This window comes from Pagrus pagrus (genome assembly GCF_965226575.1).
Source record: "Pagrus pagrus genome assembly, chromosome: 11".
Lineage (NCBI taxonomy): Eukaryota > Metazoa > Chordata > Actinopteri > Spariformes > Sparidae > Pagrus > Pagrus pagrus.
This window is the reverse complement of record NC_140195.1, coordinates 10,509,048-10,525,571: the sequence shown is the minus strand read 5'-3', so window position 1 is coordinate 10,525,571 and position 16,524 is coordinate 10,509,048. Positions and strand designations below refer to the sequence as shown.

Sequence of the window (16,524 nt, the reverse complement as noted above, 5' to 3'; positions counted from 1 at the left end):
AGTGAATTCCTCTGGTACGTCATTCTGCTTTGTAAATCCTCCCACAATTTTACACTTAATGCAACAACAAGTTGGCCCGAATGAATATTTTAATAGACTGGAAACACTTGGCTTACTGGTGTTATTATGAGACACACTTTGAGAGAGGTTTTGACCTCCACAACAACAGCCCGGCAAAGCTTATTCTCCTCATTGTCATCTCTGCAATAACGGGGACGGCTTTATTATCCATGCCTCTCTGTTTCCCCAACTCTCTGCGGAGAATTATAGGGAAATAAAAGCCGCAGACCTCACAGTGGCTTTCCAGAATACCTCCAGTCACTCACTATGCTGCAGCTCTCCGACAGGCTACTCAGGCATTTGTATGCATTGAACATATTCAATAAAGACAGACGTCTCGCATTCATGGATACACTCAGGGCTGAGCAATACGGCCTAATATCAATATTTTGCATTCAACATTGTAGGGATGACAATGACCATAACAACTGGTACTAAAACAGTGAGGCTTTTGATAAATAACCATCAGTAATGTGGATATAATATAAATATAAAGTGGGTAAAGGCAAGTGTTAGTACAAGTAGAACAGTCTAGTTAACAAAAATCTCTTAACTACAATGCAGCCTCGGCCTGGGCGATGAAATTAGACAATATGATTCATCGATGGCAATAAGAAAATAGTATAGATGGAGATGGAAATGGAGAGGTACTCAGCTGCAACACTGTACGACAAAACATCCCCATAACTTATAAAGGATGACCTGTGTGCCTTGATAAAGTGGTTACATTCAAAATGAAGAGGGTAAATTCAACCTTTTTAAACCTTTTCTTTAAAAATGATCAATAATAATTATCGATATTAACCTATATGAACCTTCACTTTGGTGAAATACTTTTCGTCCGTATCGCCCAGGCCTAAGGCACCACCCCAAACACTATGAAATTTCAATTAGCCTCTCTGTTCTCAGACACTCCAAATGGAAACAGCTGCCATCCGTCATAATAACCCGCTCACAGTGCACAGGTAAACAGGTATAAATAACCAGAGCACAAATGGACTTTCAATGGTAGACAACAGCACAGCTTTTATCCGGCACTCTCATTGCAATTGCTGTGATAAAGTGTCGGACTACTCCTATGCTATGGGCTGTTGCCGTAGGCTGGGTTTATGAATGAGTGGCTTACAGAAGTGCATGAGGGAGCGGGAGAACATCTTATCATCAGACGTTCACTGAAGAACAATCCAATAAAAGCGGGTCACTGAGGCTGTTGAGTGCCCGCCTGCCTATCTCACCCAGGTTCTAATCACATCTGAATGAAGCCATCCATTCTGATTACAGAACAGCAGACCAATTAAACACCGCCGTGTTGTTATTCCTCTCTCATTAGCCACGGAGTGTGTATGAGAATAATCCCCCCCCATCACCGGCAGGGCCAATCTCTCACTCTCTCTCCCCACACAAGTACAAACACACACTCAAACTTCTATCAAATCAGTGCAAAGCAATCCTTCGGGAGCACGGCTTATTTATTTATAGCGCCTGTGCCAAGTTCAGTGGCTCCTCCGTTATTAATGATAATGAAACCTACCCAGCAGTGTAACGTGCAACATTTTAAACAGCCAGCCTCACTCGTGTCATCGTGTGGCACATTAACAGGGTGAGAGATGTAAGTGACTGTAAGTCTGCCGTGTGTTGTGAGCAGAGTGCTGTGTTGGCAGTTGTAGTTGATTCTGAGCAGCGTCGAGCCCCGGTACAAAAAGGGAACAGGGAGCCAAGATAAAACCTGTGACTGTTCGAGAAATTCCCAGCAACGGTAACAGTGATTTGAGACTTGCTGCCGCCTCACTTTAAAGAGATGCCACAGAATAATTACACTGAGACACTTATACTATATCCATTGGGAGAGCATTAGAGGCAGTAGCATACAGTTTCACTGAGTGCCTATATGGAGCAGTGTAGTGGAGCTCTGTTGTATGGAAGCCAAGAAAGGACAAATAATTTAAAGTTCATATACATACTGATAAAGCTAAAGTTATACCTTTGAAATATATATATATAATAGATTCTCATTTGCTAAAACAATTTTTTTCTTTCTTAGATCGTATGACTGACGTTACCTGACAAGCAGAGGTCTGATTGATTCGATCAAGTTACTGTCTGTTCTGTTATATGACGAACGACTTTTTCTACAAAAGCATAACAAATGTTAGCAGCATTATTGCGCACATTAAAAAATACAAACCACAAAAAGGGCAATTCATAAACACCAGTGCTAATAGTCAGAGCGAAACTTAAGTGTCTTCAGAGTCTTGGTCGTAGCTGCAGTGCATTTATACAGATCTAATTGCCAGACTTCTCACATTGATCACTCTCATTGTGAACGTGTCAATAAAATACCTGTTCAATCTTAATTGAAATCTCCTGATTGAAAAGAAGCTCAGCCTGCAACCAGGAAGACAAACTGTCTACGGAGCGAAAGTGAAAGAAAGGTGTTTACCTGACTGTCAGAGTACATCGCTGCACATCATCGTGTGCTTATAACATTCCCTTTCAACCTCCCTTTGCTTCCATAATTGGAGTACGAGCAGAATTCATTCATGTATGTGGGACAAGCTGCACTTATCTCTTAATTAATGTGTTTTTTTTTAATGCAGCTCAGCCTGTTTTCAACGTTGTTAACGAACACAGCTTTGTAGTGGAACCACTTTGCTGCTCTGCATTGAGACGTAAACAACATCTCCCATTTACTGTAGCATCTGCTCTTGTGGCTGTGGATCTACTTTAAATATTTTGGCAAATTGAAAACTGAACAGGCAGAGTGTTATTAAACACTTTTTGTGAAGTGCTTTGAAATTTGGTTAGTTTTGATGGATTCATTCATTCACTTGTAAAGTCTTTTATCATTCCTTTCTTTTTCTGTCCATTACATATAATTTAATAAACAGTTTTTCGGCACAAAACACCTTGCGCATCTCGTCCAATTTACATGTGCAGCCTTGCTAACTCGATAGAGGCGTCAAATTGAGCAGCTCATCGTTACTACAGTATCACCAACTGCACCTGACATAGTGGGTGATGAGCTGCTCTTGATGCTTGTCATTGATTTTCAGGATCACTGCCATCGTATCTATTGCTCAACCCTGAGCAGACGTCAGAAATCACTTTAATTCAGACATGTCATGGCTTTTGCATCCAACCCTTGTATGCGGCTGCCAACGAGTCACATGACATAAAATGTCGCCGGTAGAGATGTGCACGCACGGGAAGACTGAACCTCAGCTCGTGCATTAGGACAATAACGATGCTGGCACGGCAGCTTCATATTAATGAGGAGAAGATTCCGGGAACTGTGGCCAAATTCACAACCAAGCATGGCATGCAGGGCGCCGCTGCCATTTGGGAGGTTTCCAACCACATCAAAGCATCAATTTGGTGAGATGGGATTGTTTGCCTCTGAAGCTTGTCCTCCATTTCTCCTGCTATGCTTTTAGATTTAAGCAGCAGCAGCACTGGTTCAGACAGCGCCGTATGGAAAAAGTTCATTCCATTATAACTGGAGGGCCGTCTTCTGATGTCAACACATACATTATAAAATGTGTTATGAGAAACTTTGTCCTCATTTAGTGTTCATGACAGTAGTTGAAGGATGTATGGAGATTATTTCAGATAATGAAAAAGCACTAGCTCTATTCATTTACAACATCTAGTGTGAGAATAATGACAACAAACAATAAAAATCAACAGAGTTGCAACGATTAGTTGGTTAATGGATTGGTCCAGTTGAAAGAAAATTAGCCTCCAGCTGTTTGATAACCAATTCATCGTTTGTTTGTGCCATTTTTCAAGCCTCAATATCAAACATTTGCTGGTTCCAGCTTCCTAAATGTAAGGGTGTGCTGCTTTTTCTTTGACATTCATGATAGTAAATGAAGAGTTGGTGGGTTTTTTGGACCATTGGTTGGACAAAAGAAGCAATCTGAAGATGTCACTTCAAATTTGAGTGTTTTTCCCAATTCCCACTGCTGAATACCCAAAGGTGTAAATGTAGCACACACACAAATCTTCAGGACAAAGTCGACAACTTTCTATTTCACCAACTGATTCCGGCCAACAGACTAAACTAGACTGAACTGTCCTGGCTTCAGACGCACCATGATGCCTGAAAAAGTGAAAACACATTTGTTTTACATCATCGTTTTAGCCATTAAATATTTTTTTGCCAGACAAATATCAGCATTGAGAGCTGCAGAGTGAGACTGAACGCCTCTCTGTTTGCAGAGATGTGTGTGCACGGAGAACAAAATTCTCCAATGGGAAACAACAGCTAATGACTTACAGTATTGAACACTGGCTTGTTTATTATTTCAGAAAATCCCTCTTTTGTCCACAAGCAATTTAACTGGAGGCAAAGTTTTGTAACTAAAAAACAACTTCTAAATCTGAAAATAACATTCATTCCAGCATACAGATGTTTTGAGGGAGATTAATATTTGGCAACCCACCTAGAACAGTAAAACTATAAGTATTAAATATTGATGAGATTTTTTTTTTATTCAACTGATTTTAAACATAAAAATTTGATGTAACCCATTTTCTACTTGGATTTTTTCCCCCCTTTTGTACAGTGCTGCTGGTAGGGAGGCGACTGAGAAACTTCACATCTCCAACTCTTCTGTGCACACACACACACGCACTCACACACATTTTCTGGGATGGTGTAGAGACAAAGGCTGGCACACATCTCCAGGCTGAGGCCCTCTGGATTTAGCTTCGAATTTGTGATAGGACAGTCAGAGCAGAAGAAAAACGGTCTGGGCAGCGCAGACAGTCGAGCACCTAAGGGAAGAACGGACTTGGCCTGGAAAATTTTGACTAAAACACAGGCTCCATTACACTCTGTTCAACTCGTCTAGACACGGCCGGCTCCTTAACACACAGTGCTACAGAGGCAGATGAAGGGGCTGTTTGGATCCCACAGTGAGGAATCCCTGAAGAGAGAGGCTGCAGATAAGGAGTGTGTTTTCCAGTGAGACAGTACATTCAAGCCATATTTCTTGCCTATGTTCACAGCAATGATCGATTCACATTTCAGTTCTGAATCAGTCCACATCTCCACTCTGTCAGCAGGGACCCCCACAAATCTCCAGCCACTAAAGTTCACACAGCGAACGAGCTAACAGCTGAGGAATGTGACCTTGGACTGCACTTGACATAAAATCTCATCATTTCCTCCACTCTGTAATATCCACAAACACCCATAACAGAAACCTTATCAGCCCGACCTCGGTCCTTCAGACAGAGGGATAGCGCCACGATGTGACATTCAGCTTCACACACTGAAATCAAAAACACTTACACAGCACACTGTCTTCACCAAAGCGTTTCCCAGAGCAAGGTGATTTTTCCCACCAGGATTTAGAAGTGTTTTTTAGAAAGAAAAAGGATGAAGACAGAGCACACTGTTGGAGTAGTTGAACATACCTGACCATTCTGGAAGAGTCAAATTCAGACCTGAAAGACAAGAAAAACACCGGTTCACTGATTTTGTTGAGCAGGTAGAGACAAGAAGCCGCAGTATGTCTGTAATGCAGCTAAAGACATGAACAGTAACAAAACGCCTCACTGACCACCAGCGCTTGATTCAGCATTTACATTGCAGCTGCCAAGTTTAGCTATTTGGCACTGAGGTGCGACACTTCGATCAATCTAATATCCTAAGAAACGCTCACACTTCAATTCCAGCTTCAACTTACTGCCGATGTGACATTCACAATATTATGGTTGAAAATTCAACCAGGTGTTTTCAAAAATGTTTCCTTATTACGAACAGGGCATCTTTCAAAAGTCTTTTTGTGTTGTGGTGTTGATTAAACACTTCTCTGGTCTCTTTGGTCTCAAATATTATAACAGAAGGAATGGCACAGTCGGAAAATCACACGCGCAAATAACACAATGAATCGTGGCAAGTCAACTACGACTCCCAAGGTACATTTCAGCGAGAAAGACGGAAGCCTAAAGTTCGTGGCGGGGGGAAGCTAAAGATGAGAAACGGATTTGAAACATTTCTCAGAAGAGTTAAGAAGTTTAAATAATTAAAATGGCAGCCATAAAATAAACATATAGGATTGTTATTGTTAACAGTTAAGTAAAATTGAGGACATCATTTTAAAAAAAAATGCTGAAATGGGGATTTAGACTGAGGAAAAACATTACTGGAACCTGCAGCCAGCTCCTACATGTTCTCACTCCCGCCTCGTCAAATTCAGCGGCTTGGTCAGTAGCCTTAATCTTTAAACTATGTCGTCAAGTAGGCAATAATACATAATATGTAACGTCCATTAGGATTTTCAAAATAAAGCTTGCTGAAAACATTTCACATATTGTGACCTTTGGACAGTTATTAATATTGTGAAACGGTTTCTGACTTGGTTTAGGCACCAAAACTACTTGTCAGGTTTAGAAAAAGATCATGCTTCGGGTTCAGTTACGATCTTGAATCTTGATCACATTTAGGACACAAACTACGGTCTCTTTTTTATGACCCGTCCAACCACCCTCCAGCTCTTTGTCGCCCTTCATACCACTACACTAGAAGCGCACCTTCAGAAGTGAAAAACGAGCAGCATAGGGCCTCTGACCAGGCTGCTGTATTTGATCTGTTGGGAGTGAGAATGGGCTGGCGTTTCCCACTGTGACAAGGCAAAACTGTGGGAAAAAAAGGCCTATTTCATTGCACAGATGTAATAAAGTGCTGATTTAATAGTGCTCGGTTTGACACTTGGGTACGTATTTTTATATCAAACTTCAGGTATGCGGTAAACACATTACTTCACCTTGGCCCCAGTTACGGTGTCACGCGTTTGCTGTCATACACTGTGTCCTACATTTCCGTCATGAAATTTCATAGCGATACACTGCAGTAAATGGCTCTCCAACAGCAAGACAAGTACTCTTTACGTCACAGAAATAAAATGTAGCCGGCTCTGTGAACCGCAGCACTAAAGGGCAATAAAGTGACTGCATGCCTGTATGAGGGCAGATTTATGAGCCCCTGTGTTGCCTCTTTTCACTCTTCACATGGAGAACACAATCAGCTATTCATGGTGGAACGACAGTTAAGTGACTGACTGTACCGTTAGGTACTGTGGCTACAAAGGTTTCTTCTTAGAGGGGCTGCACTGCTCAGAATATGTTTTGGGCTTGCTCAAAGAATAAAAACGATCCTCTCTGCTGTTCAACGCTCTGATTGACAAGTGATTTTTTCCACCTTTCTTATCACTCGTCTGATACTTTAATTTCCTTTCTGCTAGTTGTGCAATCTTCTCTTTACTCTTTTATTACTCAAACATTTGCCTTTGATTTTCTGGTATATGATCAAAGATGTTAATGACTCCATAAAGCACAGGACAAACTTATTACCACCGGTGTTTTCATTACAGCAGAGCCCATTATGATTGTGTGAGTGAGGCTGAGGTGAGGACTAGAGCTCGGTCAATAGAATGCAGCTGTAGGATGAGATTCATTGGCTGCAGTCAGGATTCAATGGCAATTACCGAAGCTATTGATTGTTGTGTATACAATGCATCACTGAAAAAAATGATCAGAGCAAGACCATATTTCACAAATCTCCTGCTGTGTGATATGTCCATCTTTAAAAGCTCCCTGCACTCAGCCATGTAGAACAAACATCCTCAGAGAAAAACCAGAGCGAGGAAGAAGTGGTCAGAACCCTGGACAGCTCCTGTGTCCTGCAGAAAGGCCACTACAGACTACTCCTCCTCCTCCTCCTCCTCGTCCTACTACAACTACTACATCTCTTTTTCATGAAATCTGTAATGCCCGCAGTCCTGCAATTCACATGAGTTGCAATCAATAGTCAGTCTGAACAACTCGGAGTTGCGCTGATTGGATCTAAGGCAAAACAAGGTTACCTCTTTCAGAATGAGACGGGCCCATTGATGAAGTATTAATTAATTTTGCTTGCAGCCTGGAGAAAGCTCATTTGTCGAGCCGTTAAATGAACGAATTCCACACTTTACGACCTTATCTAAGCACAATCTATCATCCGCTCGATGGCGGGGTTAGAGTGAAAGAAGCGTTAGGATCTGGGAAGTTAAAGTGCTGCAGGAACACTGGCTACGGATGTTCATCCAGGTGCATTCCCAAAGACGTTTTAAATTATGCATGGAATGCCGAATCCCATTGGAGGTATCACTGCACAGGAAGGCCTCCACAAGCTGGGAGATAGGTTTCTCCCACGGTGGCCCAAAGAGAAGCCAGCTCTCCAGCCAAAGATTTAAGACTTCAACCCAGCTGCTTCCTTACCACAAATCTTACTTCACCACTCCGTCAGTGTCCTCAACCTGAACCTTACCTCAGGGCACATGAGTGCGCATGTATGGCATACGTTTGTGCCCTCTTTTATCCTGTGGCTCAGAGTCTGTTGCATTGAGGACAGCCTGTTTCCTGTTGTGAGGGAGGAAACGGACAGAGGGCACAGCCAGCGCAAAAAAAAGAAAGAAAAAAAATGCTGACTCAGACTTTATCAATCTGCCTTTCTGCAAGAGTAAGTGCAACTGGACACGACTGTAGAAATGCACCAGTCTGCTCGTTTAATCATAGCTGCCTGCCCGGCTTCAAATGAACCGAGACGTCATATCGTGAAGGCCACACAGATTCAACACCGCGCTGCCCACGCATCCCTGTTTTTTCAACTTGTTTACGGCCTTTTTTTTTTTTTTAAATAATCATTTCTGTGCCGTCATACATCATAAAGGCTTGGGACACTTTTCCCTTAAGCTGTTTTACTTTCCTCGCCTCTTACAGGAAAGACCTGCTCCAATGTAATTATAAAACCATTATTTGTTTTTTTTTCCCGCTGTAAAATATTGAGTAGGGCTAAGCCTTGAAGAAATTGCTTCTAGCACTTCATCACATTATCGCCTTTAATATGGCAGTAACAAAAAAAAAGGCAGAGTGCTAGAGCAATAAAGGAAATGGCTGTTTTCCTTTCCCGAGCTCAGAAGAAATTCTGAGGTAATTACAGTTCGTCCAAGCTGTGTGACTGATGGCGAGTTTTCCAAAAATGTCTTTACCTACGTTATTTTCTTCCTCCCTCACCTTCGAAAACAGGACACGCAGCCTTAACTTCAGCTTTGACGATACCTGAAGACGCTAACAGCAGGAAGTCTTTAACTGAACTGCTTAGACCAGAGTTATTTAAAGTTACCCAAACAGTTATTGGGTTCACCGAGCCTACTGTGTCATGCGGCGGCAACCGTGACAGGCGCGAAACGCTTCAAGCTTCAAGCGAACGAACCCCTTCAAGCCGTGATGAAAAAGAATAAATCACATCTGAAGTAACACTGAATTTACACAACTTCCTACCGAAAACACAACAGCACTTCGTGCAATTTTGTGGCTCTGGCCTCCATTCATTACAATGTCACCAAGTGATCAATGACTCGAACCGGCGGTCGGCTACAACAGCTCATTCACACTGACAGGTTCCTCAGAGGCACACCGTGAAGCTTGACGGTCTTGTACAGTATTTCATAGTTATTGTCAGTATTTTATAAGATCCATTTTTTCTCTAAAGGAGCACTGCGGCCCAGATAAAGCGCGCAGCATTTCAACATTCGATGTAGATTTCTACTCTTGCTTGTCTGATGAGGTCCATGCATGTGTGCCTTTATGTCCGATTCCCTTGCTTTAGAGCTTTTTCTCAGTCCAGTGCATAAATGAAGGGCATTCATCATTAGTTAGGGCTCTCCTCTCTGTATTACTGCGGCCTAAATGATCTGTATTAATCAGAGACTAATTACAAGCAGAAATGCGTCTGGCTAAGCAGATCTAATGAGTCAGTCCAGTCCTCTGTAGCGGTTTGCTTCTCATGGTGCCGTCAAATTATGGATCTCTTAGGAGTTACTGGTGTGTGACCCCCCGCTGGCTGTCTGCCCCTGCAAGTACGGAGGGTAGCAGTCTTTCACACACACACACACACACACTTGCATACACATACACGATTGTACATATTGCTGAAAATGGCTCAAAACAGGCCACCTGCTTCCTTCAGCCACGTTCATTTCTCATCATCTACTCATGTCACATTGCTCTGATAGTCAATATATTATTTAGACAAAATGCCAAGGAGAAATGTGCCGGCAGAGGAACCGGACCTTTGAGGTGATTGATATTACGACCCTGTCATTCATCAGTATTCTTTAGAGAACTACCGACACCATTTTTTCCTTCCCGATACCCAGAACTAATCTGATACCAGTGTTTACCCCACCACCATGCAAACACACGGTTATATTACGGCTCATTTCGAAGGGCCTGGGTCTGCTGCCATATACAGTATGTTTTTTTACTGTTATTTTTAGCAACACCATCATGAACTTTTACCAAAGAAGACCAAGGAGTCCTGACTGTCACGGACTCATCTGTGACGTCACAAGAAGCTTTTGGAAAGCTGTCAAATCAAATCAGGTTTTGCACGGACTTGTGGAGACCATTCCAGGTCAAGCGCACGCTGTCATTAAAGACGAAGAGGGACATGGCAACCACTCAGATATTCATTCAATCTCTCATCTGTCTTGGCTGTGTATAGGTTATACTGTACGTGCCAAGTTGAAATCTGAAAATGCACAGACTGGGGCTTTAATCTCCCAACGTCATTCTGATATTTCTGGCCAAATATCCTGGCGGGAATCCTTTAATAAACTCTCCTCCGACCTGGTATTTCAAATGTGGATAATATCAGAAATTTTAAAGTCTGATATGAGTCGGATCTGACTGTAAAATCTCTGAGCCTTGACGCACTTGTTCGTGCTGAAAATGTAGTTGTGCTTTCGCCCCAACCTTGACTCCACTAAGCACTTGACGTAAAACAGAGAGCTGGATGCAAGAAAATCTCTGCTTCGCTCTGGCTGCATTCCTGAACATATTGCTAGGATTTAGATCAGCCTTTGGAAGCTCCAGGGCAACACAGAACACAAACAGCAGTGCAAACCAGCAGCCGGAGTGGAAACACAGATTATAGCCCCATCACCGATGAGTGAAAGCAATGGGAGCGGTTGAACCTGCACTGTAGCTGGACAGAAACCACACAAACACATGAATCAGCAGCAGTGATGTTGTGTTGTTTATAGGGCTGCTGAAACTACCTCCCAAAGAATTTTCAGCCCAAATACTGGTTGTCAAAGGTCCAGCCAGCTGTGAGAAAGTCCATGTTTGACATCCACCCACGATGACAAAGAAGATGTGTGAGCAGTAGCTTCCTATCTGTGTTTAGCTGTTGACTCAGCCTCCACCTCGTCAGCGATCCATACACATATACACACACACACACACTCCCACTTGGCAGGAAACTAGTGGCAGCCTTTCAAACTGCTCTCCACAGGTACTACGCTACAAATTGCCTTCGATTCAGCTGCTGCATCAGCTGGTTTTGACAGCTGCAAGATGAATAATTGGTTCAACTGTGAAGAAATAAAGAATGAACAGGCAACCATGCAGTAGTTTGGCCTCGCTGCTTTGGTGTTGATCACACTTTGTACTGATAAAAGAGGGAGGGGAGTGATGTGAAGACTTGGCTAGCTTTAAGTAAACAGGCTTTTAAGTAAACATACATTTACAGTATACATTTAAAAGATGCTCTATCAAATCTTTCTCACAAACTGAAAATTGAGAACTCAAGATACTAGATGAACTTATATATTATATAATGGGAAAGTGTTTTTATAATGGGAAAGTGTAAGTATATATTATATATATACTTATATATTATTTATATATTTTTAGGCTTTATCAGAATATGCAATATACATCTTTATATTTTGAATTCTTCTCAATAGCACTTCAAAAAATGATAGGACTGGGCGACAGTACGAAATATCACTATATTTTTGACCAAATGCATCAATATTATAATGGTAACAACTGGTAGCCTACTTTCACAAAATAGCCCATTAACACAATGAGATTTTTGATAAATAATCATTAGTAACGTGAATATAAGTGGGTAAAGTATGAGAACAAGTAAAACAGTCTGGTAGGTTGAAAGAAACATACACCAATTTACTGTAATGCTGCCTTACATCCAGGAAAAGACAACATGTATGTCCTGTCAGTATTTGACCAGTTGGGAACGAGACTCAAAACTCAACTTACTTACAAATCGGTCCTTTAAAATATCATTTAAGACCATAAGGCAAGCCGTTCACTGACGTAATTAACCAAGTCAGAAGTTGGGAGATTTTTTTCATAAGCTTACATACAGTTGAACCAGTAAACTCGCCCCCTGCTTGCTGTGGGGAAAATTGCACGTTTATGTCGCTTCCACACTGGCTTCATTTTCCAGAGTCAGATGCTCTGTCCATATTTTCTACAGTAAATGATACCAGCACACCTTAGTTTCACAAGTATGTGGTTGTTTGTCCCTTCACTTCCTATTCACCGATCACACGGACAGAATGCGAATCAAGCACATGGCTGTGCTTCCACACCATCTTGATTTCTTTCTAGCTAAGAAACAGGAATCTTAAGCGTGACCACAATCCAAAGCGTGACGTTTCTTTTAATAGATCCCTGAAATGAAGCCATGTTGTCCTGCTCATGCTCTCCTGCAATCTAAATTGAAAACAGTATTATGAAATGTCAGACGGATCATAGCAGGAGGTTTTTTTTTCCACGCTCTCTTTAAAAGTTCAATCAACCTGAGACGGAGCTGAAGAGTTGAGTTTGTTGATTTAAACGTAATACGGTTGCTTGAGCTGTACCATCCGACCCCCCTTGGAGTGGCCTTTACCAGTAACAGCATCAGGTAGAAGCAACAGTGCTCATTAAAGCCATTATTATCCTTTCTTGTGGGACTCCAGCTACATCAAAAGGACACAATCCAACCTTAATAGGTCTGATTGAGGGAATCAGAAGTCAACAATGCCTGGCTTTTTTCCAGCAAGACTGCGGTCAAACTGAGACGCAAGGAGGGCCAGTCCAGTCCATTACCGATGAAGGCAGTCTGCATTTGATTTTGAGTGCAGGTTGCAAATAGTCTTCGGCCATTGCTGGAGATTTATAGGGGGGTCTGAATGCAAATCATCCCTGCGCAGACATTAATCTGCAGGGGTATTTCATTAGAGGGGGCTTTGCAGGAGAGATGGAGTTCATGTGCTCGTAAATTTGGTTTGGCACACTGATTGTTCAGCAGATCGCCGGGTAAGTGAGTGGACGCCAGCAGCCACGGGAAACAGCTTTCTTCATCATGCTAGGATTTCCTGCCAAGGGGGCTCAAAACACACGCCAAAGCTGTTGGGCTGGCTCGGGGTGAACTATTTATTAACTTGCCAATCACTGCTGTGCTGCCCTCCGGGTGCAGGTACAGCTCAGTGAGGTGCAGGAGGGCTCGCTTTGGCAAAAACCCAGTACCCACAGCCCTAAACATGGTGACTTGCTGAGGGAGCTACGAGTCTTGTTTTCATGTATTTCTGTCTGTCATTGTAAAGTTCATTGTTGATTTTCCCTGCCATGTACAGTGCTGGGCTGTGAAAGAGAATTTCCCCCTGGGGACAATTAGGTCTAACTAACTATTTAACAGTCTACAGGCTGCATCCAGGGGACTTAGTAAGGGCAGCTGAGGTTAGCAAATTACGGAAGAGAAGCCAAGACACAGTCACTATAACCAAGACAGATGCCAATATAAAACCACCAGGGACTCGAGAGAGAGACTTCAGTGCAGGCCACAATCGACAACCTAAGAGAACCCTTATCAAATGCTTAAATATCTATTGATTAACTCCCCTGACCATTAAGTCCTCTGGCTTGACTCCAAACTCCTCAGAGATGTGCTGTGTAACAGACAAGATACTGTTGAAATGGACTGAAAGAAATATACACAAAAGGGCACAAAAAATGTAACATGAAATTTGCTGCTCTTCTAAAGGCCATCAGTGTCTACAGTACACAACTCAAGCAGCATTATGTAACATTTTTACCTTACAATTATTGCCATCATCGATCAATCTGTTTGGTTTGGTTTTGTCTGTAAATAAAACATTTTAAAAAGTCCATTTCAATTGGGTGAAGGGTGAAGATTGCAGCCTCCCCTCACCTTCCCTTCACAAGCGTGTAGTAGAACATACGGTGGCTGCTTAAAACATGAGAGGCCCTCCCGAGAGCCGATTCGTCATTTCTGGGATACCGTAGAAACGTGAATCGATTTTCTGAAACGTGATCTTCTGAACTTTCATTGCAGTCATTCATTCAATGTTAGCTTAGCAGCAAACTACAGCAGCAAATGAGACCAACCAGCACACACCGTACAACTTGAGAAGATGTTTACGGTATTTGACCTACAGTTACAGCGGGGCAGCTCAGTTGGAAAAATAGATACGATGGTTGGGAGGCCCACCTCTGCAACATCTGTTGGGTGAGGCTTGCCCCGGGCTTATATCAGAAAAGACATCTGGTCGCTTACCCACGCCACATTGCCGCGTCTCAACGCCATCACACCGGCCCGATCAAAAGATAATTGCCACCGGGCCGAACAACTTTTCTGGGGGAAACCCTGATTCCATATACAATTAGATAATAAAAGGTCAAATAAATAGGTCCAACACAGCAGTCAAACAGGAATGAATCACACTAAAATGGATTATCAGACCACTGTTTACAGCTAAACACACGTTTTTTCTAACTTTCATCTTTCATCAAAAAACGTTATTTACATAACACTGCCGCTGCTTTAACTTGTCCAACACATTCAACTTTAGGTTGTGAGCATCAAAGCAGTTATAGTTAAGCAGCAGCTGAATATGTGCAAAGAATTTAAATCACTCTACAAAATATAGAGTACTGTACTGCCTGTGGATTTTCTTTATATGTCTTTTTGTATCTCACAACCCCTTTGAAATGGTAACCAGGTCACATCCTGGCACACATCCTGGCCCAGATCCAGCACAGAATCAACAACTCGACTGCTTTGCTGCTCATTTATCAGCATTGAGCTCCATTAGAGCATTTACAGGGAGAGTTGGAGTTAGCAATGATTTGTCATGTAATTCATCAATATTTGATCACTCAAGATTACTTATGCTTCTCCACTGGCTGTGATTCATGCTGAATTTAAATGACTGCCTGAGAAGAAAAAAATCTACCTCCACAAACACTGCCATCACACTGAAGCCTGACACCAGTGGTTATCTGAGATACAACACTTATCTGAATACAATTTTCCGTGGTAGTGCCTGCATTGTTTCAGCAAACTATTAATATCCAGCTGCCTTGTATGGTGTAATAGGTAGCAAATTACAAAAGGGCTACGGGTTTAAAGAATAGGTTTGAACACAGTTTTGGTAACATTTAAAACAAGGCTATGCAGAGAATGACACATCAGCTCTATGTCATCCCAAATACTGTTTACACTCGGCTGGCTATCCAGGCCTGGGACGATGTTTGAATGCTAAATGTGGGCTGGCAGATGCATCCACCAGCGCTGAGATAAGAAATGAAAGCACTTGCGGACACTGTTCCCCTCCGTGCACAGGTCACATGACAGTTTCAGATCCTGGTGGATCCACTTCGATTAAACGAGCAGCCTCTGCTTCATAATGCAAGTAACAACATCCACTCTTCCAGTTTTATTCTGACTACCTTGAGTACTTTGTTTCACTTCACTGATTAAAATGACCAACCAGAAACCCAGGTGTGTGTGGTTGAAAGTCTGCTTGAACGCTTAAGTCAGTCAGAGTTAAAAAGGTCCAATTTATTTTAACTATTGTACAAATTGGACCTTTAAAAAGGCTCTGTGAAACTTCTGTGCTGTGCTGGAAGCCGGTCATTAGTTTATGTTAGTGGTCTGCACTTCCAAACTAACATTAGCTACTGTTGTTCTCTGTTAGTGAAGCAGAGAGAGGCACTGAGACGAGGCACTTGAGAACGTGCACAAAGTCACATCCTTCTGACTGTCACGGAAATCCGACCCGACTCCTTCACAAAGAAATCCAGTCGAGCAGCGTTTAATAACTCAAACAAATCATCCACGGGCTCGTATAGGCGAGAGAGAGAGACGTCAGGTTACTATCCGCTCGCACACGTCCATTAAAAAAGTCATTAATACATTGCTACAAATTGTTACGCAATTTGGCTCCTTTAGCTGCTCATGAAAAGTCATTTATGACTTATGTGTGCTATAAAAACTTGCCATCTTGTATTACTTGTCATTTAATCCCTAAGTGGAACGCAAGGGATACAAGAAACTGTAGAGCGCTGTTAAAAACAAACACCGTTACGAGAGAAAACTGCATATGGTCAGCATATATACTGTCGGACTAAAAGGCTGACAAGGCAAGCCTCATGGGGGCCATGAAAAGAAGAAACCTGATATGTGTGAGATGGCTAATTCTTGCCACACCAGCCATCTCTATACAAAGACTTTCAATCTGAACTCAAGAAAGTGTGAATAAAAACTGGACTTCTTGCCACTGAGAGCGCCTCCTCCGCTGCTGATTCTGCTCGACC

General features: G+C 42.3%; 1 protein-coding gene across 1 annotated transcript in view; it reads right to left on the bottom strand.

Moving 5' to 3' along the window:
* Positions 1-16,524, bottom strand: part of LOC311265214 (IQ motif and SEC7 domain-containing protein 1-like) — a 96,830-nt gene that overhangs the window by 73,040 nt on the left and 7,266 nt on the right. The window contains 1 exon segment of the mRNA XM_084366622.1: positions 5,485-5,514. Within this exon segment, the coding sequence (XP_084222748.1) occupies positions 5,485-5,514 (30 nt within the window).